The sequence below is a fragment of the Erinaceus europaeus genome, chromosome 23, assembly GCF_950295315.1.
Source record: "Erinaceus europaeus chromosome 23, mEriEur2.1, whole genome shotgun sequence".
NCBI classification, from domain to species: domain Eukaryota; kingdom Metazoa; phylum Chordata; class Mammalia; order Eulipotyphla; family Erinaceidae; genus Erinaceus; species Erinaceus europaeus.
Window position 1 is genome coordinate 8,437,251 of NC_080184.1, and position 26,465 is coordinate 8,463,715.

The 26,465-nt window shown below is 41.1% G+C and overlaps 2 protein-coding genes and 1 long non-coding RNA gene across 3 annotated transcripts in view; 2 read left to right on the forward strand and 1 right to left on the reverse strand.

Moving 5' to 3' along the window:
• The window catches only part of LOC132535596 (zinc finger protein 565-like), a 34,782-nt gene extending 29,589 nt beyond the window's left edge, over positions 1–5,193 (forward strand). Inside the window, exons 4-5 of the mRNA XM_060182186.1 lie at positions 2,331–3,436; positions 3,476–5,193. Of these exons, the coding sequence (XP_060038169.1) occupies positions 2,331–3,211 (881 nt within the window). The 3' untranslated portion in view covers positions 3,212–3,436; positions 3,476–5,193. The remainder of the gene's footprint in view (positions 1–2,330; positions 3,437–3,475) is intronic.
• Positions 1–26,465, reverse strand: part of LOC107523444 (zinc finger protein 709-like) — a 511,405-nt gene that overhangs the window by 35,128 nt on the left and 449,812 nt on the right. The gene's annotated exons all lie outside the window — the stretch shown is intronic.
• LOC132535608 (uncharacterized) lies at positions 9,013–13,494 on the forward strand. Its single transcript, XR_009547363.1, has 2 exons — positions 9,013–10,506; positions 12,822–13,494. It is a non-coding gene; the product is annotated as an uncharacterized LOC132535608 (long non-coding RNA).

A 26,465-nucleotide genomic window follows, 5' to 3' on the forward strand; every position in this document is an offset into this window, starting at 1 on the left:
CTTAACCCACTGCGCCATCCCCCGACTCCCACTTTTGGAGTTTTCATAGGCTATAGGATTTATTCTTTTTTATAACACTGCTCTGGGGCCTTATGTAGAAGTGATGCCAGTACTCCTAGGCTAGCTTTTTTTTTTCTTCGTCTTCTTTTTTAGTTTGGATTCTGTTATTCTCTTTTTAACATTTTTTTATTATTACCTTTATTTTTTTGGATAGACAGTCAGAAATTGAGAGGGAAAGGGGACAGGGAAAGAGGCACAGAGACACCTGAAAAGCTTTCCCCCCTGCAGGTGGGGACTGGGGGCTTGAACCCCAGGTCCTTGTGCACTGTAACATCTGCTCTCAACCAGGTGCGCCACTACCCAGCCCGGCCAGCTTTTTCATTCTTTTTATTATTAAGGAGAGAGAGAGAGATACAGAGTTTATGAGAGATAACCACAGTGCCACTCCACCAAGTTTCCTGTAGTACTGTGATGTCAGTTGTGCTAGAATTTCTAGGCTGAATTTTTTTTCTGAAGAAAAACATTCTCTGTGCTGCTGTCATTGTCTAGATTTTTCTGGGGCAGGGTGGCAGCATAACCTGTACAGTGTATTGCTACACCTGAGGACATAGATTCAAATTCCTAGTCCCCACCTGCAGGGGGAGAAACTTTCACAAGTGGTGGAATAATGTGATGATGTCTCTCCTTTGTATCTCATCCTTTATCAGGAAGGCAAGAATGGAAAGGAGGGATGAAAGAATGGGGAAGGAGAAAGGAAGGAGGTTGGTAGGCAGGCAGGCAGGAAGGAAGGAAGGAAGGAGAGGAGAGGAGAAGGAAAGAGATAGCCTTAGGGAGTGATGGAGTCTTTATGTAGGCACCTAGCCCCAGCAATAACTCTGGGGGAAAAAAAAAAAACTTCCTTTCCTGATACACCGTTTCTGACTTCTGTCTTCAGTACAGTAGTCTCTATTAGTTTTACATTAGCACTGTTTTCTCTCAGTGTCCACAAAACAAACATGGCACGCTGCCTTTTACCTTTGAACTAACTCTATGCTATTTACATAGAATATGTTAACATAGAAACAAGTCTTGGTGACTTCACCCCATTTTGGACGGAGCTTGAGGAATCATATTAAGTGAGATATCAGAAACAGAAGGATGAATATGGGATGATTTCACTCATAGGCAGAAGTTGAAAAATAAGATCAGAAGGGAAAATACAGAGCAGAACTTGGACTGGAGTTGGTGTATTTTACCAAAGTAAAAGACTCTGGGATATGGGGGGTAGGGGTGGGGCAAGAGTTCAGGTCCTGGAACATGATGTCAGAGGAGGACCTAGTGGGGGTTGGATTGTTAAGTGGAAAACTGGGGAATGTTATGCATGTACCAACTATTGTATTTTACTGTTGACTATAAATCATTAATCCCCCAATAAAGAGATTAAAAATAAAATGTTAAGCATAAAAAAAAAACCCAAATCTTTTGGCTAGCTGCATAAAACATAGACATTTGAAAAAAGTTCAGTCTTGTCTTTCTCTCCTGAGGAAGGTACTGGGAGTCTATAATGTTTTCTCATTTATTTCTGTAATGTGCCAGAGAGAAAAAGCAGGTGTCCAGAGTCGGGCGGTAGCGCAGCGGGTTAAGCGCATGTGGTGCAAAGCTCAAGGACCAGTGTAAGGATCCCAGTTCGAGCCCCCGGCTCCCTACCTGCAGGGGAGTCGCTTCATAAGCAGTGAAACATGTCTGCAGGTGTCTCTCTTTCTCTCCCCCTCTCTTCCCCATCTCTCTCCATTTTTCTCTGTCCTATCCAACAACAACGGCATCAACAACAATAACTACAACAATAAAACAAGGGCAACAAAAGGGAATAAATAAATATTTTATTTATTTATTCTATTTATTCCCTTTAGTTGCCCTTGTTGTTTTATTGTTGTTGTCGTTGTTGGATAGGACAGAGAGAAATGGAGAGAGGAGGGGAAGACAGAGAGGAGGAGAGAAAGATAGACACCTGCAGACCTGCTTCACCGCCTATGAAGCGACTCCACTGCAGGTGGGGAGCCGGGGTTTGAACCGGGATCCTTATGCCGGTCCTTGTGCTTTGCACCACCTGCGCTTAACCCTCTACGCTACAGCCCGACTCCCCTTTTGAAGTGTTTTCTAAATCAATTTCTAGAGTATCATAAAAGCATTCAGAGCAGTATATTGTCCTCCCAGGGGAATTGAACCTTTATATATATATTTTTTGCTATCTGGAGTACATTTGATCATTTTGTTTTTGTTTTTTTTTTACTTTACAGTGTCTTAGTATATATATTTCTGAATGTATTAAGTGGGATTATTATATGTTTCAGATATATCTTCATATGACACCCAAGAATTTCTTCCAAAATCATCTATAGAAAATTCATACCCAGAAGAACTTTGGAGAAGACATGACTACCCTGGCACTGAAAACTTCCACTTGGTGAAAGACATAAAAAGTGACAAGGATTGTAATGGGCAGGAAGAGTTATTTTATAATGAAAATACACAAACCGGGATAACCCCCTATAATAACATTACTATAAAAAGAGACCCAGATTACAGAGAATCTTATGAAAATCCCCACTTGAAGTTAGTTACATTTCCAGAGAACCATTCTGAATGGGAAAACTGTGGGAAAGTCTCTTATCAAATTTTAAATCATTTTATACAGAAGAAAATTCATATTGGAGAGAAGTCTTATGACTACAGTGAATATGGTGAAGCTTGCATTCAGCCTTCCAAACTTACTCACCATGAAGGAATCAGTTTAGAAAAGCAACAATGCAGATGTTACATATGTGGGAAAGGTTTTTATAGATCAGTAGATCTGAATGACAAAATTAATGATGAAGAGAAACCATACAAATGTCAGAATTGTGGTAAAACCTTTAGCCAGTTCTCATACCTTACTCGACATCAAAGAATTCACACAGGAGAGAAACCATACAAGTGTAAAGATTGTGGGAGAGCCTTTAACAGACGCTTCAATCTTACTCAACATCAAAGAATTCACACTGGAGAGAAGCCCTACAAGTGTAAGGATTGTGGCAAAGCCTTCATTCAGTGTTCTTCCCTTACTCAGCATCAAAGAGTTCATACTGGAGAGAAGCCTTACAAGTGTAAGGATTGTGGTAAAACCTTTGCCCAAAGTTCATCTCTCACTCAACACCAGAGAATTCATTACTGGAGAAAAGCTCTACAAATGTAAAGGAGTAATAAAATCCCTAGGTGCTTTCCAAGCCTTAGTCACTGTTAGAGAAATCTTACGGGAGAGTAAACATTTTACGGGAGAGAAAACATTCAAGGTATATGATATGAAATCTATTGCTGGAAATCAAACCATAGTATCTGAGAACTAATATTGGAGAGAGAACAAAAAAAAAAAAAGCAAGATTGGTAAAAGTTTTAGTGGGTGTTGAGGATTTATTCAACAGTGTATTCATGAATGGTAAGAGACCTTACAAATGAAAAGAATAGGGTAAATGTATACTTAAAAATTTTATTAACTTGAGAGGAATATATTTCTAATAAGTCTTGCAAATATTAAAATACATGATGACATTTTTGGTTAGTGTTCTAGTTGCCTAACTCATCATTAAATAATTCACACTTAGAGGCAACTCTACATATGTTAGATAAAAATCTTTATCCAGTGCACAAACTTTACTTACATCAGTGTTAATATAGTAGAGAAACTAAAATGTAAAGACTGTTGCAAAGCCTTTAGGTGGACCTGAAACCTTAGACACCCTATAAATGTAACAAAATAGAGAGGCATTTGTTTGTAATACAAGTTTTAGAAAACAGCATAGTGCATAGAAATAAAGTTTAATGACAAAAGTAAATGTTCAAAAGTTATTAAAAGTCATTCTCTGTAATGCAGTAGAATTTGCAATGGAAAGCAATAAGTGTATAACTTACTCTGCACTAAGTCAGTATTCATTACAGAGAAAAATCTATAGGTAAACTCTACGTTCTTTCTATATATTGACCTGTTTTCGAATTTAAACATTTTTTTTCCACTTGAGGAAATTCTGATTTACAGGACTTGTCATAGGTACATTTTCATATTTCAGAGTAAATGTAAATTCCACACCTATACCATACGGGGAACCCCCAGCCTTCCTTCCCCATTATGTAGTCATGGTCTTTTGAAAAAGACCAGTTTATTAATGTTTCTCCCTGTATTTTTCCCTTGCTTAGTTTATAAGTCCCACATATGGGTGAAATCATCTTATTTTTGTCCTTTTCATCCTGACTTACTTCACTTAATGTGACCCCCTCCAGTTTTATCCATGTTGCATCAAAAGAAATTTCATTGTTCCTTATGTCTGAGTAATAGGGTAGTAATCCATTGTATAAATAGAACACTACTTGCTTAACCATTCATTTGTTGGACACTTGTATTGTCTTCATATTTTAACTATTACTAATAGTGCTGCAATGAATATAGGCATGCATAAAATTATTTGGATGGGCTTTTGTGGTTGTGTATACACACATGTAGGAAAAAGAAATACCAGATTGTATGGTTGAGTCCTTTTTTTAATATTTTGAGAAATTTTTAGACTGTTTCCCACAGGGGCAGGACCAGGCAAGTCCTTACCTACATTTGTTTCCTTCCTTTTTTTGAGTATGACTCCCTTTTGGGTATAATATAGCATCTCTCTCTCTCTCTCTTTTAAATTACTCTGGCAATCAATAATCTTGAGCATTTTTTTTTCATATGCCATTAGCCATCTGAATATGTAAGTCTCGATGCACCCTCTCCTAACTTTTATTTGGTAGGGCAGAGAGAAAGTGAGAGGGAAGCAGGAGATAGGGAGAAAGACATCAGCATTTCTTCACTGCTCATGAAGCTTCCATCCCTGCATATGGGCACTGGGGGTTTGAACCTGGGTCCTTGAAAATGGTAATACATGCACCCTACTGCATGTGCCACTCTTACTTTTTTTTAAAATTTTCTTTACCAGAGCACTGCTTTGCTCTGGGTTACAGTATTGCTGAGGATTGAACCTGGGAGCTCAGAGCTGTGGGCATGAAAATTGTTTTGCATAACTGTTATGCTATCTCCCTATTTTTCAATTGGATCATTTGTTTTTGTTGTTGCTGACTTCTGTGAGTTCTTTATATATTTTGGTTGTCAGTCCTTTATTACATGGTGTAAATAAAATATCTTCTCCCATTCCATAGATTGTCTTTTTGTGACAATTTATTATTATTATTTTTTGCATCTAAGCTTTGTAGTTCGATGTTTGTATTTGCTTTCCTTGCCATAGAATTTGAGCCTCTAAAGACATTTTAAGGAACATTGTGAAGTGCTCTGCGTTTTCAATGTACATTATGGTTTCTAGTTGGATACCCAAGGTTTTGATCCATTTTGAGTTGGCTTGTCAACAGTGAGATGTCGTAATCCAGTTTCATTCTTTTCCATGTATCTACCCAGTTTTTCCAGAACTACTCTGTTGAAAAGGCTGCCCTCTCTACTTAGTTCTGGGCTCCTTGTTTGTCTGTATGTGTGATGACTTAGTTCTGGCATCTCAGTGCTGTTCCACTGTTCATAGTCTGTGTGGCTCTCTTTTAGTTCTAGTGTGATTGCTATAGATTTCTAAGTATAAATTGAAATCAGGAAATGTGGTCCCTTTCTCTTCTTTAATCTCCTTGAGCCATTTAAGTGATTGTTAATTCTACCACACCACGGGAGAGATTTTCATTTCCTCAAGTCTTAATATTTCTATCTGTAGTGAGTCATGGTTTTCACTGTTTGTCTTATACCACTTTTGTTAAGTTTATTCCTAGATACCTGACCTTTTTTTGTTACAATTGTAAATGGGATTAATTTCCCCCTTTCTTTCTTTCTTTCTTTCTTTCTTTCTTTCTTTCTTTCTTTCTTTCTTTCTTTCTTCCCTTTTGTTGCCCTTGTTGTTTTATTGTTCTAGTTATTATTGTTGTAGTTATTGATGTCGTCGTTGTTGGACAGAGAAATGGATAGAGGAGGGGAAGACAGAGGAGGAGAGAAAGACACCTGTAGACCTTGTGAAGCGGCTCCTGGGAAGGGAAGGTGGGGAGCTGGGGCCTAGGCCGGGATCCTTAGGCTGCGCTACCGCTCCCTACTTCCTGTTTCTTCTGTTCATTGCTGGCATAGAGGAACCTCACTGTTTCGTTTTTATTTTTTGCCTCCAGGGTTATCGCTGGGGCTTCGTGCCGACACTACAAATTCACTACTATTGACAGCTATCCCCCCCCCAATTCTGTTGGCTAGGACAGAGAGAAAATGGAGAGGAGCTGGAGATAGAGAGGGAGAAAGACTGACACCTGCAGACCTGCTTCACCGCTTGTGTAGCGTACCCCCTGCAGGTGGGGAACCAGGGGCTTGAGCTGGGATTGTTGGGTGGGCTCTTGTGCTTTACCGGGTGCACCACCACCCAACCCCGAATATCACTTTTTTGTGTATTAATTTTTTTTTTATCCTGCCACTTTCCTATGCTTTATTTCTAAGTGGTTTGTAGTGAATTTTTGGATTTTCTGTGTATAACTGCATGTCATCAGCCTATGGTGATAGTTTTATTTCTCCCCTTCCAATTTGTGTCTCTTTTATTTCTGCTGATGGCTTCATTGCTATAGTTAGAATTTACAGGACTGGGAGTCGGGCAGTAACGCAGCACATGTGGCACAAAGCGCAAGGACCGGCGGAAGGATCCTGGTTCGAGCCACCGGCTCCCCACCTGTAGGGGAGTCACTTCACAAGCGGTGAAGCAGGTGTGCAGGTGTCTTATCTTTCTCTCCCCCTCTTTGTCTTCCCCTCTCTCCATTTCTCTCTGTCCTATCTAACAACGATGACATCAATAACAACAACAACAATGACTACAACAATAAAAAAAAAAAGGGCAACAAAAGGGAAAATAAATATAAAAAAATAAAAAGAATTTACAGGACTATGTTGTATAGTAGCAGTAAGGATGGATAGCTTTGTCTTGTTCCTGATCTGAGGAGAAATGCTTTCATTTTTTTTAACATTTAGCATGATGTTGGCTTTGGATTTGTTGTATATAGCCTGTACTAAGCTGAGAAAAGAGTTTCTCCCCATTTTTGAGTTTTTGTTTTTTTTGGCTTTTATTATTATAAAGTGACGCTGAATTTTGTCAATCTTTCTCCGTATCTATTCATATAATCATGCATTTTGACTTTCTTATTGTTGCCATGGTGGTTTGTATTAACTGACTTGTGAATGTTGTACCATCCTTGCATCCCCAAGATAAATCCAACATGGTCTGTTTACTGTACTGTTGGATTTGCTTTGCTGATATTTTACTCCGGATCTTAGCATCTGTATTCATCATGGATGTTGCCCTGTATTTTTTCGTTTTTTTAGTGTCCTATTTGACTTTTGGTATCAGGATACTTGTTGATTTCATGTAGATGTTATCTACAGTTTTTTGGAATACCTTAGAAGGGATAGGCAGTAGGTCCTCTTTGAAGGTAAAAGTCCTTTGTAAAACCACTAGATCCTATATATATATATTTTAAAATTACTTATTTTCCCTTTTTGTTGCCCTTGTTTTTTTATTGTTGATGATGTCATTGTTGGATAGAACAGAGAGAAATGGAGAGAGGAAGGGAAGACAGGGAGAGAAAGATAGACACCTGCAGACTTGATTCACCGCTTGTGAAGCGACCCCCCTGCCGGTGAGGAGCCGGGGGCTTGAACCGGGATCCTTGTGCTTTGCATCATGTGCGCTTAACCCGCTGCACTACCGCTGACTCCCTCCTATATATATTTTTAATAATTTTAATTTTTAAAAAATATTTACTTATTTTCCCTCTTGTTGCCTTTGATTTTTATTGTTGTAGTTATTATTGTTGTTACTGATGCCATCATTGTTAGGACAGAGAAATGGAGAGAGGAGGGAAAGATGGGAGATAGAAATTTTATTTTACTTATTATTTTTTTTAGGACAAAGAGAAATGGAGAGAGGAGGGGAAGACAGAGAGGGGGAGAGAAAGATAGACACTTGGCAGACCTGCTTCACTGCTTGTGAAGTGACTCCCCTGCAGGTGGAGCCAGGGGTCGAACAGGGATCCTTACCCGATCCTTAGGCTTTGCCACACCAGCGCTTGACCAGTTGCGCTACCGCCCGACTCCCAATCCTATATTTTTAAAAGTTTGGGGGGAGACTTTTGATTGTTACTTGCCTTCTCTTCCTTCTCCTCCTCCTCCTCCTCCTCTTCCAAAGCACTGCTCAGCTCCCCCTTCTCTACTCCCTCTATCCCTCCCTCTCCCCCACTATCCCTCCCCCTCTATCCCTCCCCCACCTCCTCCACCCTCTCCCTCCCCCACTTCCTCTATTCCTTTTCTCCCCCCCTCCCTCTAGCACTCCTATCTCTCCCCCATCCCTCTCCCCATCTCCCTCTTTTTTCTTTGAGGATATCAGTGAGGCTCAGTGCTTGCAATAGGAGTTGACCTCTCTTGGTGGCCATTTTCCCCCCTTTACTTGATAGGACAGAGAGAAATTGAAAGGGAAGGAGACAGAAAGATACCTGCAGCCCTACTTCACTGCTCTTGAAGCGTGTGTGTGTGTGTGTGTGTGTGTGTGTGTGTGTGTGTGTGTGTGTGTAAAATGCTGGATCCTTGAACCTGGATCCTTGCACATGGTAACCTGTGCTTAACTGGGCATGCCACAGTCCTACTTTGAGTTTCTTAGTCTTATTTCTGGCTTCTACTTAGCACTAGCAGGCTTGCAGGATTCCCCAGCTCCTGATATGGTAAAAGATTCCTGCTACCCCTCAGAGGTGGTTCTCCTCCCCCTCCTGGGATTTTCCTTAAATTCTTTTTTTTTTTTTAAATATTTTATTTAATTTATTTATTCCCTTTTGTTGCCCTTGTTGTTTTATTGTTGTAGTTATTATTGTCGTCGTTGTTGGATAGGACAGAGAGAAACGGAGAGAGGAGGGGAAGACAGAGGGGGGGAGAGAAAGATAGACACCTGCAGACCTGCTTCAACACCTGTGAAGCGACTCCCCTGCAGATGGGGAGCTGGGGTTCAAACCGGGATCCTTATGCCGGTCCTTGTGCTTTGCACCACCTGCGCTTAACCCGCTGCGCTACAGCCCGACTCCCTTAAATTCTTTTATCCCATGCTGAGGACCTGCTGCTGGAAGGCTGTATGTTATGGCGTCACCTGCGTTTTATTCCTTCTGTGTGATTTCTTTGCTTCACTACCGTAGATGCTTTTATACTGGTTGTGGATTGTTTTCCTTGCAGATTTGTCTTGAGATTATGGTGTAAATCCATCCTGGTCTCTTGAGCAGGCAAATAGTAACATTTCCTTCATCCACTTATCACGAGTCCTTCCCTTGTGAGGATTTTCAATAGCAGGCGTGTAAATCTACTTTGAAATCACTTTATATGATTTCTTATTTTCTGTTGTGCATGATTTTTAGCATATTAGCATAGATGTGTAGTAAATAAAGTGTTAACCTACCAGAAATATTAAATCTATTGACTTTATACAAGGTTAACAGTGAACAATTTGATAAAGACATCCCTAGTTCCCTTAAACCTCAAATTTATTATCTTCTTCATATCTTTTTTTTTTTTATTATAAGTTTTTTTTTTTTTTAATTTTTTAACCAGAGCACTGTTCAGCTCTGGCTTATGGTGGTGTGGGGGATTGAATCTAGGACTTTGGGGCCTCGGGCATGAGAGTCTGTTTTCATAACCATTATGCTATCTACCCTCCGCCCATCTTCCTCATCTTTTTTTAAAAATTTTATTTATTTATTTTCCCTTTCGTTGCCCTTGTTTTTATGGTTGTTGTAGTTATTATTGTTGTCGTTGTTGTTAGATAGGACAGAGAGAAATGGAGAGGAAGGGAAGACAGGGGGAGAGAAAGATAGACACCCGAAGATTTGCTTCACCGCCTGTGAAGCGACTCCCCTGCAGGTGGGGAGCCGGTGGCTGGAACCCGGATCCTTAGCCCGTCCTTGCGCTTCACACCATGTGCGCTTAACCCGCTGCGCTACCGCCCAACTCCCTCATCTTCCTCCTATCTTAAATGTGGTACCTTTATTGTCCTCATTGTAATTCGTTGAACAGCATGATTAAAATAGGCTTTGGGATGGTGGCTAGGTAAATGGAATGCAAGGCTTCCATGTACCTAGTAGTGACCATGTCTCCGATTAAAAAAAAAAAAAAAAAGAAAAAAATTTTTTTATATATATATAATATCGTTGAGAGATTTGGTAAAGTATTCTATAACACTGTTACCTGAACTGCATTGTATTTGGAGGGACATTAAGTTGACAGCACTTCTTTTTGCTACCCTTAAGTGATGACTTGTAACAGGCCTTTCACATGGTTTTTTTTCTTTACGCTTTTAGTCATGACCTCCACACCAATCACCATTCTTACTTTGATTGGACCAATGTACATTAAACACTATTGTGTACGTAGAACAGATCGTCTGTAAGCTTAAGGAAAAAAGGTTCTAGCTGTATTCCCAGGTAAGAATTTGGATTCTTTGGATCTGAGAGAACTAATTATCAATTCTGCATTTGGAAAGATGATTCAACTTTTCTGGGCTTCAGTACTGATTCTGAGTTTAGCTAGATAAATAAAATCACTTCACTTCCTAACTATATTTCTTTCATTTCTCAACACTTCATTCCAAAAATATATGTACCACAGGCACTATTAAAAAAAATATTTATTTTCCCTTTTGCTGCCCTTGTTGTTTAACATTGTTGTGGTTATTGATGTCGTTGTTGGATAGGACAGAGAGAGATGGAGAGAGGGAGAGAAAGACACCCGCAGACCAGCTTCACCGCTTGTGAAGCGAGTCCCCTGCAGGTGGGGAGCCGGGGCTCGAACTGGGATCCTTACGCCAGTCCTTTCGCTTCCTTACGCCAGAAATTTTGCTTCCTTACGCCCGTCCTTTCGCTTTGCGCCACCTGCGCTTAACCCACTGTGCCACAGCCGGACTCCCCACAGGCACTTTTTTTGCACTGATGACTATAGTATTCTCAGGTCTCTCCATCTCGTGCCATCAGTGATATTTCTTCTAGTTCTGGATGAAGAGTTTGGATTTTTTTTTTTTGTTATTATACAATAAAAAAGAAAAAAACTTTTTACTGAAGAATTTGAAATTTTTATCATTTTCTTATTAGTTGAGATATAGGAAAATGTGTCAGTGGATTGACGCAAGCTGTTATCACTAAGACAAATAGATGTAAGGATAGGAAAAGCATGATGGTATTTTTAAAAATGAAGACAGGGTCCATTAAAGCAGATGTGGAGAGCTCTTTTGCAATGGGGAAAAGCTAGAAATAGACTGGGAGTATTGATCAACCTGCCAACGCCCATGTCCAGCAGAGAAGCAATTACCGAAACCAGACCTTCCACCTTCTGCACCTCATAATGATCCTGGGTCCATAGTCCCAGAGGGATAAAGAATAGGAAAGCTTCATGGGATACAGAACTCTAGTCCTTATCCTGCGGTCTTCTTGATCATTATTAAATAAATAAACGTGTGTGTGTGTGTGTGTGTGTGAAAATGGTGTCAGAAAGTTGGATTAGGGGAGTGGGGGGGGCGTAGTGCAGCGGGTTAAGCGCAAGTGGCACAAAGTGCAAGGACTGGAGTAAAGAACCCGGTTCAAGCCCCTGGCTCTGTACCTGCAGGGGAGTCGCTTCACAGGCGGTGAAGCAGGTCTGTAGGTGTCTATCTTTCTCTCCACCCCTTTGTCTTCCCCTCCTCTCTCCATTTCTGTCCTATCCAGCAACGGCGACATCAATAACAGCAACAATAATAGCTACAATTAAAAAATAAATTTATAAAAAAAAAAGAGGGGGTCGGGCGGTGGCGCAGAGGGTTAAGTGCAAGTGGCGCAAAGCGCAGGGACCGGTGTAAGGATCCCAGTTCGAGCCCCCGGCTCCCCACCTGCAGGGGAGTCACTTCACAGGCGATGAAGCAGGTCTGCAGGTGTCTATCTTTCTCTCCCCTTCTCTGTCTTCCCCTCCTCTCTCCATTTCTCTCTGTCCTATCTAACAACGAATTGCGTCAACAAGAGCAATAATAATAGCCACAACGAAGCTACAACAAAGGGGGAATAAAATGGCCTCCAGGAGCGGTGGATTCATGGTACAGGCACTGAGCCCAGCAATAACCCTGGAGGAGGAAAAAAAAAAAATTAAAAAAAAAAAGTTGGATTAGAGCAGCGAATAGCTCGCATTCTGTGGCACCAGAGCCTGTGTAACCTCTTAAGGCCCTGTTGGTCTGAGCTTGCAGCTTATGGTCACAGCTGGGAACATTGTAGGCTGCCCTCATTCAGGACCAGTCTCCCTTGAGTAGCAGGGCAGGATAACCCAGCCTCCCTTTGAAAGACTTGTCTGACCCATGTGTGTTATTAGTGAATTCCCCAAGTTTTCCCCAGTGTTCATCTTTTGCCTGTCCTTTCTAGGAAGGAACAAGTTTTTGTCAGTTGTGGAAACTAATATAGTGAAATTGAGTGCCAGTTCATGCTCCCATTAAAATTGGTACAAATGAGATAATTCTGTGCTAAAAAACTTATGTCATCCAGAAAAGAAAACGTATGGACTGTGTTATGTATAGAGAAGTTGAAATTGAAGCGTGAAGAAATAACCAGTGAGCACATTTCTTCTCCCTGGTATTGTTTATATGAAGACACTTAACCAGTGTTTGCTTTTATTTGTCCCCAACATAATCACTTCTCACATATGCATGTTTTTACTTTGGGAACCTGAGTTTTGTACCTGACCCATAGGTCAGGCCAAAGTTCAAGCTCCAGGCATTCCTGTGTAGGAACAAGCTCTCAAGACAAGTCATTGACTCCTGGCCTGTGTGAAGAGTTCTGGATGAAGCACTGAGTACTGGAGAATGGAAGAAAGTCAAGAGTAGGTATTTTGGAGAAGCCTTTGACCAGAGTTTCTCTTGTAGCTATAATACACACACACACACACACACACACACATATCAAACCCTAACATTCCCATTATTTAGATATGACCCCAAACGTTCTCAAATTCATAATTCTCAAAATTATTCACCTTTGTCAGTTAAAAAAAGGGCGGGGGGGAGTCAGACTGTAGTGCAGCGGGTTAAGCGCTGGAAGCGCAAAGCACAAGGACCGGTGTAAGAATCCCGGTTCGAGCCCCTGGCTCCCCACCTGCAGGGGAGCCACTTCACAGGCGGTGAAGCAGGTCTATCTTTTTCTCCCCCTCTGTCTTCCCCTCCTCTCTCCATTTCTCTCCTAACAATCTCTGTCATTCTCTCTGTCATCTTAACAATGACAACATCAATAACAACAACAATAATAACTACAACAATAAAACAACAAGGGCAACAAATGGGAATAAATATTTTTTTAAAAAAAGGATTTGTTCTAATGTGAAACAAATCAATGAGAATGAAACATTAACAAAAGTGAGTCATACACCATGAGCACTAGACAATAAAATCAATTGTTTCTCTGCTACATCTACTTCTATATATCCCTGGAGTTCTGTGTCATTTCTTTCTGTAAATCATGTCATGGTTTCAACTGGATTGAGAATAATACGTCTCTACATGTGCATTCAGTGTGTTTTCTGTTGTTCGGCCAGCAGGCGCCACTGACCAAAGTGCTTGATATCCCTTTGTTGATTAAAGGAGGAGGATGGGAATTTTTGATAGTGTCACTAGACTGATATAATACCTGTGATATGTTTGGCCTCACTGCGCTGGTTCAGCCGATAGCTGAATCCTCTGAGGATTAGCTGTTCGAGATCTGTTTACTTCTTTTTATTTATTTTAAAAAGGAGACATTAACAAAACCATAGGACAAGAGGGGTACAGTTCCACACAATTCCCACCACCAGAGAGATCTGTTTACGTCTGAGTGTTGGAAGAAAACAGCTTCCTTTCCCAGTCAGCTACAGGGGACCTGTTTACCTCTCCTCTGAGTCTTCCTTTAAGCTAGGGACCTATCATGCAGCTTTTTAAAAAAAAAACATTTTTTATTTATAAAATGGAAACACTGAAAAGACCATAGGATAAAAGGGGTACAATTCTACACAATTCCCACCACTAGAACTCCGTATCCCATCCCCTCCCCTGATAGCTTTCCTATTCTTTATCCTTCTGGGAGTATGGACCCAAGGTCATTATGAGAGGCAGAAGGTGGAAGGTCTGGCTTCTGGAATTGCTTCCCCACTGAACATGGGCATTGACAAGTTGATCCATACTCCCAGTCTATCTCTCTTTCCCTAGTGGAATGGGGCTCTGGGGAAGCAGGGTTCCAGGACACATTGGTGGGGTCTGCCCAGGGAAATGTGGTTGGCATCATGGTAGCATTTGGAACCTAGTAGCTGAAAAGAGTTAACTTATAAAGCCAAACAAATTGTTGACTAATAATGAACCTAAAGGCTGGAATATTGCAGATGAAGATTTGGGGTCTCTGTTTTGGAAATAGCTAGTAGTTCTAGCATAGGTATATTCCAAAGGGTCCATGACTTGACTAGTTTTTTTCCTGAGCCTGACATCTGATATGCAAGTGGATCCAAGTTATTTTCTTGGAGAGGGTGTCATGGCTGGAAAAAGGACTAGAAGGCTGGATCAAGGAAGAGAGTAGCTCCCAAATATGGGAAAAGTATATAAATACTGTTGACTGTAAACACCAATTAAAAAAATTTAATTATTGCATAGAAACAAATCTAGATGGGAGGGAAAAGAGGGAAGAGGGGAGATAGAGATGTCTGAAGACCTGCTTCACAGCTTTGAGGCTTTCCCCCTGTAGGTGGGGGCCAGGGGCTTGAATCTGGACCTGGGACTTGAACCTAGGTGCACTGTAACACTGTAATGTAAGTGCTTAACCAGGCACACCACTGCTCTCTCTCCTTCTCTATCTCCTTCTCCCCTCTCAATTTCTCCCTGTCCTGTGTGTGTCTGTGTAAGGGGAAATGAAAAAAAAAAAAAGGCCATCAGAAGCAGTGGATTCATAGTGCCAACACAGAGCACCAGTGATAACCCTGAAAGCAAAAAAAAAAAAAAAAGGAAAGGAACACTCAAACATTAATTTGAAGGAGTATATGCACCCCTGTGTTCATAGTTGCATTATTCAGAATAGCCAAAGATTGAAAGCAGCCTAAATGCCTATTAACATATGACTGACTAAAGAATTTATGGGATACATGTTCCATGGAATACTACTCTGCAATCAAATACGATAATACTGTGTCCTTGGGACAAAATGAATGGAACTGGAAGTGATTATGTTTGGCGAACTAGATCAAGAGATGAAAGGCAACTACCAGATGGTTTCCTCTATTTGTGGAATCTAGAGACCTGATATACATGAACTTGAAAAAGAAGGGAGTTGGGTGGTACCAGCAGGCTTAAGTGCATGTGGCACAAAACGCTAGGACTGCCATTAAGAATCCCCACCTATAGGGGAGTCGCTTCACAGGTTGTGAAGCAGGTCTGCAAGTGTGTATCTTTCTATCCCCCTCTCTGTCTTCCCCTCCTCTCTCCATTTCTCTCTGTCCTTTCCAACAACGACATCTACAACAACAACAACTACAACAACAATAAAAAACAAAGGCAACAAAAGGGAATAAATAAATATTTAAAAAAAGAAAGAGAAACGGGAGTCGAGCAGTAGCAGCAGGTTAAGAGCATGTGGCACAAAGCACAAGGACCAGCCGTAAGGATCCCAATTTGAGCCCCCGGCTCCCTACCTGCAGGGGAGTCGCTTCCCAGGCGGTGAAGCAGGTCTGCAGGTGTCTGTCTTTCTCTCCCCCTCTCTGTCTTCCCCTCCTCTCTCCATTTCTTTCTGTCCTATCCAGCAACAACGACAGCAATAACAACAATAATAACAACAATGATAACAAGGGCAACAAAAAGGGAAAAATGGCCTCTAGAAACAGTGGATTTGAATGGAGGCACCGAGCCCCAGCAATAACCCTGGAGGCAAAAAAGAAAAAAAGAAAGAAAAGGAAAGACAGAAGGAAGAGGAGAAGGAAGCAAGCAAACTGTTTTTACGACTTGTGAGGAGGGTGGTGGTTTTCTTTGGAAGGCGGGAGGGTGAGGACAGAATTGTGATACACACAGGATAAGGATGTAGAGGAAAGGAAATGAAGAAAGCAATTTCTCTTCACAACTGAACCAAAATGATAAAATACTTTGGGATACATCTAACAGAAGAGGTGAAAGACCTCTACAGTGAAAACTGTAGGACACTGCTGAAAGGAACCATACACCGTGATCTTATTGTAACATACTTTCCTACAGATGCCAGATCCCAAGATTGACCCAAGAGGAAGCAGAAAATCTCAATATGCCACTAACTTGTACAGAACTTGAAACAATAATAAAAATATCTCTAGAACAGAAGTCCAGGTGGCTTTGCTTATGAATTCTAAAAGTCATTCAGAGAAGAACTGATACCAGTCTTATACTCTTCCAAAATACTGAAACAGGAGAGACTCTTCCAAGCACATTGTATGAAGCCTTTATCATCCTAATCCCCAAAGCAGGAAAGGACTCTGCTGAAAAAACTGTAGACCAATATCCCTGATGAACATCAGAGCAAACATCCTCAACAAAATCTTGGAAACTTGAATTCAACAGCATATAAAGAAAATAATCCTTCATGAGCAAGTGAGATTCATCCCAGGTATACGGGATGGTTTAATATATGAAAATCAGTCCATGTTATTATCACATTAATAAACAAAAAGTAAGAAAAAAAAAACAAGCATGACTTTGTCAATTGATACCCCCCCCCCCAAAAAAAAAGCATTTGACAAGGTCCAGTACCCATAATAAAACTCTTAAGGAAAGAGAAGGATGGATATAAGATGATCTCACTCATGGACAGAAGTTAAGAAATAGAACAGAAAGAGAAAGTAGAAATTGGACTGGGTTTGGTGTATTGCACCAAAGGAAAGAAATAGGACAGAAAGAGAAACAAAGTAGAAATTGGACTGGGTTTGGGGTATTGCACCAAAGGAAAGAAATAGGACAGAAAGAGAAACAAAGTAGAAATTGGACTGGGTTTGGTGTATTGCACCAAAGGTAAGGACTCTGGTGGGGGGGCACTTTCAGGTCCTGGTGAGTGATGATGGACGAGGACCTAGGCAGGGGGGTGACAGTATTTTGCATAAAACTGAAAATATTTACACATGTACCAACAACTTTATTTACTGTAAACCATCTTTCCAATTAAGAAGGTAAGAGAAAAAAAATTATGGATGGAAGGATAATTCCTTAACATAATAAAGGCTGTATATGTCAGTCTCATGGCCAACATTATACTTAGCAGGGAAGAACTGAGAGTTTTCTCTCTAAAATCTGGAACTAGAAAAGGATGCTCACTTAAAAAAATTTTTTTTTATTTATAAAAAGGAAACACTGACAAAAACCATAGGATAAGAGGGGTACACAATTCATCAGTATCTCATCCCCTCCCCTGATAGCTTTCCTATTCTTTATCCTTCTGGGAGTATGGACCCAAGGTCATTATGAGGTACAGAATGTGGAAGGTCTGGCTTCTGTAACTGCTTCCCCACTGAACATGGGCGTTACAGGTCAATCCATACTCCCAGCCTGTCTCTCTCTTTCCCTAGTGGGGCAGGGCTCTGGGGAAGCAAGGCTCCAGGACACATTGGTGGGGTCATCATTACTACTGTTCAACATAGCCTTAGAAGTTCTCACTAGGGTAGTCGGGCGGTAGCGCAGTTGTGTAAAGTGCACATGGTGCAAAGCACAAGGGCCAGTGTAAGGATCCTGGTTTGAGCCCCACCTCCCCGTCTGCAGGAGAGTCCCTTCATAGGCGGTGAAGCAAGTCTGCAGGTGTCTTTCTCTCCCCCTCTCTGTCTTCCCCTCCTCTCTCCATTTCTCTCTGTCTTATCTAACAATGACGACATCAGTAACAACAACAATAATAACTACAACAACAATAAAAAACAAGGGCAACAAAAGGAAAAATAAATATAAAAATGTATTAAAAATAAAAGTTCTCACCAGAGCCATCAGGCAAGAAAGTAACATCAAAGGAATCCAAATTGGAAAGGAAAATCTTAAATTATCACTATTTTCAGATGACATGATATTATACATGGAAAACCCTAAAGACTCAACCAAAACATTACTTGTAACCACCAGTTAATTCAGCAGAGTGGCAGGATATACAATGAACATAGTTAAATCTATGGTATTCCTGAACACATAGGGTAAGGATGAGGGAAAGGAAAGGGAAATGAAGAAAAGAATTCCCCTTTGCAACTGACCCCCCCCCCCCAGAAAAAAAAAGATAAAATACTTTGGGATAAATCTAACAAAAGAGGTGAAAGACCTCTACAGTGAAAACTATAGGACATGGCTGGAAGGAACAGAGACAGTCTTTTAAAGAAATGGAAGAATAATCACAGTTCATAGTTGTGGAGAATCAATATTGACAAGATGGTTATTCTTCCTAAAGCAATTTGTAGATTCAAAGGGGAAGGAGAGTTCTTCAACAAATGATGTTGGGGAAACAGGGTCAAAACACTGAAAAAAAAAATGGACCACTACACATCACCATGTCCAAAAATAAATTTCAAATGGATCAAAGATTTAGCTGTTAGGTCAGAAACCAGTGTGGCGATACCTCCAGTGCTGCAATTGGGTTAGCATGTGGTACTCAGTAAGAAACCAATGCGGCATACACTGGTCAGAGAGGGATAATAACCAAAATACACTCACAAAAAGAACTCACCAGACTTAACAATAAAAGAGCAGTTGGGCAGCAGCGCAGTGCAGCAGGTTAAGTGCAGGTGGCACAAAGCGCAGGGACCAGCATAAGGATCCCGGTTCGAGCCCCCAGCTCCCCACCTGCAGGGGAGTCGCTTCACAGGCGGTGAAGCAGGTCTGCAGGTGTCTTTTTCTCCCTCTTTCTGTCTTCCCCTCCTCTCTCCAGTTCTCTCTGTCCTATCCACAATGACGACATCAGTAACAACAAAAATAACTACAACAATAAAACAACAAGGGCAACAAAAGGGAATAAATAAATATTTTTAAAAAAAGAGCAACCTATCCTAGTGAGAAAATGGGGGAACAACATGGACAGATTCATCTCCAAAAAAATAAGAGATCTACCGATCATCATCCACTGATCATCAGGGAAATGCAAATAAAAGCAACAAGAGATACCACTTTACACCTAGGAGAATGTCATATATTAAAAAAAGAAACATCAACTGTTGGAGAGGCTGTAGGGGGAAAGAAGCTCTCCTACATTGCTGGTGGGAATATAAATTGGTCCAACCCTTATGGAAAGCAGTCTGGAGATTCACTGACAAGATGCAGTATCAGATGGTGTGGATCAAGAGAAGCATGAAGGAAAACAAGCAAAGCCCAGAGGTTTCAGGACTGGGAGAAATACGGCTTTTTAAAAAAATATTTATTTATTTATTTATCCCTTTCGTTGCCCTGGTTGTTTTATTGTTGTAGTTATTGTTGTTGTTGTTGTTGATGTCGTCGTTGTTAGATAGGACAGAGAGAAATGGAGCGAGGACAGGAACACTGCCCCCTGCAGGTGGGGAGCCCTGGCTCCAACTGGCATCCAGTCTTTGCACCACCTGCGCTTAAGCTGCTGCGCTACCGCCTGATTGCCAGAAATACAGGTTTTATAGAGAATGAGGAAGGTTCCTTGCTATCCTAGAGTTTAAGAAGGCAATAGATAATTATTATTATTATAAGCAAGTTTTTTTGGAATTTGGTTTACTTTGGAAATCCCATGGTTAGGATTTACTGTACCATATAAGGCCTTACCATAATTTATGTGATTTAATGCTATTTACAAATAATTATATCTTATATACTGACAAGGCTGGTTGCTTCTGGTCTCCCTGGTCTCCCTGGTCTAAGACTGCAGGTGATTTAATATTTCAAAAAAAAGTTATTAGAAATGCATTAACAGTTTAAGCTTAGTGTTAAAATTCGGTTTACTAATTTGAAACCTTAAGTGCTTTGATTGAAGGAATACATACTCAGAACTGAAGTCTAGGGAGTAGGGTGGTAGCTCAGCGGGATAAGCACACGTGGCATGAAGCGCAAGGACTGGCTAAGAATCCAGGTTGGACCCCCAGGATCCCCACCTGCAGGGGAGTCGCTTCACAAGCTGAAGCAGGTCTGCAGGTGTCTATCTTTCTCTCCCTCTTTCTGTCTTCCCCTCCTCTCTCCTTTTGTCTCTGTCCTATCTAACAACGACGACATCAATAGGTACAACAACAATAAAAAACAAGGGCAACAAAAGGGAAAATAAAATTTAAAATAAAATTTAAAAAAATTGAAGTCTATGCATTAAAAATCTTGAGACATTCAATCTACTTTTCCCTCTCATATTGATTAAATAGTGATTTACAAGACTATAAGTTAATAGGAGTGTATATTAACACCATTCCCACCACCAAAGTCTGTGTCCCTACCCTCACCACGCTATAGTGGACCTGAAAATCTACCCTCCTCCTCCCCCCAGTTTTTTACTTTGGTGCAATACTACAAAGATAATTCCTTTTTCTTTCTTTCTTTTTTAAATATTTATTTGTTTATTCCCTTTTGTTGCCCTTGTTTTATTGTTGTAGTTATTCTTGTCATCGTTGTTGGATAGGACAGAGAGAAATGGAGAGAGGAAGTGAAGACTGAGAGGGGGAGAGAAAGACACCTGCAGACCTGCTTCACCGCCTGTGAAGCTACTCCCCTGCAGGTAAGGAGCTGGGGGCTCGAACCCGGATCCTTATGCCAGTCCTTGCGTTTTGTGCCACGTGCGCTTAACCCGCTGTGCTACCGCCAACTCCCGCTAATTCCTGTTTTATCAATATGTATTTCAGGATATTGTTTGTGACATGTAGTTTAACGTACGTACTTAAGACATTTTCCTGAATTCTCATTTATCTTTATTTTCCTCCTGCAGATGAAACTCATTATCAAAGTAAAAAAAAAAAAAAAAAGAAAAAAAAGAAAAGAAAAGAAAGAAAGAAAACCAGGAATGCTGCACTGATAAAAGCAGTTCTAAATGGGAGAGCCAGATGGTAGGGCACCTGGGTAAGCACACATACTACATTGCTTAAGGACCCAGTTCGAGCCCCGCTCCCCACATGTAGCAGGGAAGTTTCAGGAGTGGTGAGACGTGTGTCTTTCTCTCTCTCCTTCTCTCTCCGCTATTAAGTATAATAGAAAGGAAAAGAAAAAAAATCAAGTAAGCAAGAAAGAAAAAGGGGAACTGGCGGTAGCGCAGTGGGTTAAGTGCAATGGTGTGAAATGCAAGGACCGGCCTAAGGATCCCGGTTCGAGCCCCCGTTTGAGCCCCCGGATCCCCACCTGTGCGGGGGTCACCTGACAAGCAGTGAAGCAGATCTGCAAGTGTCTATCTTCCTCTCCTCTCTTCGATTTCTCTGTTCCATCCAACAGCAACAACAACAATAACAATGGCAACTAAATGGAAAAAATGGCCTCCAGCAGTGGATTAGTAGTGCAGACACCAAACCACAGTGATAACCCTGGAGACAAAATAAAATAAAATTCTTTTTTTTTTTTTTTTTAATTTTTTATTTAAGAAAGGATTAGTGAACAAAAGCATAAGGTAGGAGGGGTACAACTCCACACAATTCCCAACACCCAATCCCCATAACCCACCCCCTCCCATGGTAGCTTTCCCATTCTCTATCCCTCTGGGAGCATGGACCCAGGGTCGTTGAGGGTTGCAGAAGGTAGAAGGTCTGGCTTCTGTAATTGCTTCCCCGCTGAACAAGGGCGTTGACTGGTCGGTCCATACCCCCAGTCTGCCTCTCTCTTTCCCTAGTAGGGTGTGACTCTGGGGAAGCTGAGCTCCAGGACACATTGGTGGGGTCTTCAGTCCAGGGAAGCCTAGCCAGCATCCTGGTGTCATCTGGAACCTGGTGATTGAAAAGAGAGTTAACATATGAAGCCAAACAATTTGTTGAGCAATCATGGATCCCAAGTTTGGAATAGTGGAGAGGAAGTGTTAGGGAGGTACTCACTGCAAACTCTAGTGTAGTCCTGCTTTCAGGTATATATTTTATAGTTTATGGATACGTGTGCACATAAGCTCTCTCTCACAGAAACTGGTGTATATCTAGGTTATGGGACTTTGTTAGAAAGTGAACTACCTGAGATGAAATTAGAGTGTACTATTAAAGGAAAGGTCTCACCCGAGTAATGAAGCTGAAGGGTTGTCATTCCACACGTGAAGTCTCTGGATACATTCTGAGGTAAAGCATGTTGAGGTAGCAATCGTTGCTTTGGTTAGGTTGTAATCGGCAGATGCAATGTTATTTGGTTTGGATTGGGAGATGCATACGGGAAAGTGGGCCCTATCCAAGGGTTCCAGGACTGGGGGAAGTAGGGGCTCTATAGTGAAGATGTGAGGTTCCTGCTGTCTTAGGGTTCAAAAAGACAATCAATAGTTAATGTTATCATCACATTATTTGTTAATTGGGTTAACTTTGAAAAGTCCCTTTGTTATGGTTTGCTGGACAGTACCCAGTATCTTGTATATAGCTGTGCTATTGGAAGCTTCTAATCTACTTGGTCTAGGCTTTTGAGAGAGTCCGCATATCAAATACATAGCCTATATATTAAAAAGATTCAGTTTGTCTTTTGAGAACCTTTGAGACATACAATTGATTTCCCCCTCTCATATTAATTAGCTACTGATTTATATGTCTACATTTTGCTAGGAGTGTACATAAACACCATTCCCACCACCAAAGGACTGTGACCCATCCCTCCCGCCCACTCCCACCCCCCACTGGCCCAGGAAGCTACATGCCTACCCCTCACCACTGGGTTTTTACTTTGGTGCCCTACTTACAATTTGATCAGGTCCTGCTTTTAGTTTCCCTTTCAGATCTTCTTAGTCAGCTTCTGTTGATGAGTGGGATCATCCCATACTCATCTTTATCTTTCTGACTTAGTTCACTTAACATAATTCCTTCTAGCTCTGTCCAAGATGGGTCAGAGAAGGTGGGTTCATTGTTCTTGATAGCTGCATAGTATTCCATTGTGTATATATACCACAGCTTTCTCAGCCACTCATCTGGTGTTGGGCACCTGGGTTGCTTCCAGGTTTTAGCTATTATGAATTGTGCTGCTATGAACATAGGAGTACACACCTCTTTTTGATTGGGTGTAATGGAGTCCTTGGGGTATAACCCCAGGAGAGGAATTATTGGGTCATATGGAAGGTCCATGTCTAGCCTTCTGAGAGTTTTCCAGACTGCTCTCCACAGAGGCTGTACCAATTTACATTCCCACCAGCAATGTAAAAAGGTTCCTCTGTCCCCACATCCTCTCCAGCATTTGTTGCCGCTGTCCTTTTTGATGTATGCCATTCTTACAGGAGTGAGGTGGTATCTTAGTGTTGTCTTAATTTGCATTTCTCTGACAATCAGTGACTTAGAGCAGTTTTTTTTTTTTAAATTTTTTATTTAAGAAAGGATTAGTGAACAAAAGCATAAGGTAGGAGGGGTACAACTCCACACAATTCCCACCACCCAATCCCCATAACCCACCCTCTCCCATGATAGCCTTCCCATTCTCTAGCCCTCTGGGAGCATGGACCCAGGGTCGTTGAGAAGGTAGAGGGTCTGGCTTCTGTAATTGCTTCCCCGCTGAACATGGGCGTTGACTGGTCGGTCCATACTCCCAGTCTGCCTCTCTCTTTCCCTAGTAGGGTGTGTCTCTGGGGAAGCTGAGCTCCAGGACACATTGGTGGGGTCTTCAATCCAGGGAAGCCTGGCCAGCATCCTGGTGGCATCTGGAACCTGGTGATTGAAAAGAGAGTTAACATACAAAGCCAAACAATTTGTTGAGCAATCATGGATCCCAAGTTTGGAATAGTGGAGAGGAAGTGTTAGGGAGGTACTCACTGCAAACTCTAGTGTAGTCCTGCTTTCAGGTATATATTTTGCAGTAGTTTATGGATACGTGTGCACATAAGCTCTCTCTCACAGAAACTGGTGTATGTCTAGGTTATGGGACTTTGTTAGAAAGTGAACTACCTGAGATGAAATTAGAGTGTACTATAAAAGGAAAGGTCTCACCCGAGTAATGAAGCTGAAGGGTTGTCATTCCACACGTGAAGTCTCTGGATACACTCTGAGGTGAAGCATGTTGAGATGGCAATCGTTGCTTTGGTTAGGTTGTGATCGGCGGATGCAATATTATTTGGTATGGATTGGGAGATGCATACGGGAAAGTGAGCCCTATCCAAGGGTTCCAGGACTGGGGGAAGTAGGGGCTCTATAGTGAAGATGTGAGGTTCCTGCTGTCTTAGGGTTCAAAAAGACAATCAATAGTTAATGTTATCATCACATTATTTGTTAATTGGGTTAACTTTGAAAAGTCCCTTTGTTATGGTTTGCTGGACAGTACCCAGTATCTTGTATATAGCTGTGCTATTGGAAGCTTCTAATCTACTTGGTCTAGGCTTTTGAGAGAGTCCGCATATCAAATACGTAGCCTATCTATTAAAAAGATTCAGTTTGTCTTTTGAGAACCTTTGAGACATACAATTGATTTCCCCCTCTCATATTAATTAACTACTGATTTATATGTCTACATTTTGCTAGGAATGTACATAAACACCATTCCCATCACCAAAGGACCGTGACCCATCCCTCCCACCCACTCCCACCCCCCACTGGCCCAGGAAGCTACATGTCTACCCCTCACCACTGGGTTTTTACTTTGGTGCCCTACTTACAATTTGATCAGGTCCTGCTTTTAGTTTCCCTTTCAGATCTTCTAAGTCAGCTTCTGTTGATGAGTGGGATCATCCCATACTCATCTTTAACTTTCTGACTTAGTTCACTTAACATAATTCCTTCTAGCTCTGTCCAAGATGGGTCAGAGAAGGTGGGTTCATTGTTCTTGATAGCTGCATAGTATTCCATTGTGTATATATACCACAGCTTTCTCAGCCATTCATCTGTTGTTGGGCACCTGGGTTGCTTCCAGGTTTTAGCTATTATGAATTGTGCTGCTATGAACATAGGAGTACACACCTCTTTTTGGTTGGGTGTTATGGAGTCCTTGGGGTATAACCCCAGGAGAGGAATTATTGGGTCATAAGGAAGGTCCATGTCTAGCCTTCTGAGAGTTTTCCAGACTGCTCTTCACAGAGGCTGTACCAATTTACATTCCCACCAGCAATGTAAAAGGGTTCCTCTGTCCCCACATCCTCTCCAGCATTTGTTGCTGCTGTCCTTTTTGATGTATGCCATTCTTACAGGAGTGAGGTGGTATCTTAGTGTTGTCTTAATTTGCATTTCTCTGACAATCAGTGACCTAGAGCAGTTTTTCATATGTTTGTTAGCCTTTTTGATCTCCTCTGTGGTTAATGTTTTGTTCATTTCCTCTGCCCATTTTTGGATGGGGTCATTTGCTTTTTTGCGGCTAAGTTTGCTGAGCTCTTTATATATTTTGGTGATTAGTTTCTTGTCTGATGTCTGGCATGTGAAGATCTTCTCCCATTCTGTGGGGGGTTTCTCTGTTTGTTTAATAGTTTCTTTGGATGTGCAGAAGCTTTTCAATTTGATGTAGTCCCATTGGTTTGTTTCTGCTTTGGTCTTCCTTGCAATTGGGTTTGATTCATCAAAGATGTCCTTGAAAGAGAGAAAAGGCCTCTGGGAGCAGTGGATTCATAGACCCAGCACTGAGCCCCAACGATAACCCTGGTGGCAATAAAAACAAAACAACATTTCTAAATGGAATATTATCCTATTTGGATCAGTATTTAGAGACTATAGTTTCTAGATGTATAGATTGAAATATGAACACATTGTGGGGATAGATAGCATAGTGATTATGTAAAGAAACTCTCATGCCTGAGGCACCATAGTCCCAGGTTCAATCTCCCACACCACCATAACCCAGAGCTGTGCAGTGCTCTGGTAAAAAAAAAAAAAAAAAAAGAAAAAAGAAAAAGGAATATGAACACATGAAAACAAATTCTTACACATAGCAAAATTTCACATTTTAATTTGAATTTCTTGATTTATATTATCATGAATCATCTACTAAGCTAAATCATCTTTCTTTTTTGAGTAATTAAACCCTTAACACACTAGAGACAGATTAAGGTCCTTAAAAAAAAACCTATGTAAAGAAATAACTAGGTGAGGGGAAAAAAACCCACAAAAACAGTTCCTTAACAGATAATAATTTTAATTAGTTCATTAATTTGTTTTTCTCTAAACAAAAGAAATGAGTGTAACCTAGAATGTTCCTAGCTATGGCCATGGAATATGAGCTCAGACTGACGGAGATGCAGAGGTTACGCAGGCTCCTGTTCTCTAAACAAAAGAATAAAGAAATAGTGCTTCTTTGTAAAAATTGGCTAAATCTGAAAAATTTACATTCAAATAGATACTTAAGAAAATTCTTGCTCAATAGATGAAAGTGTTA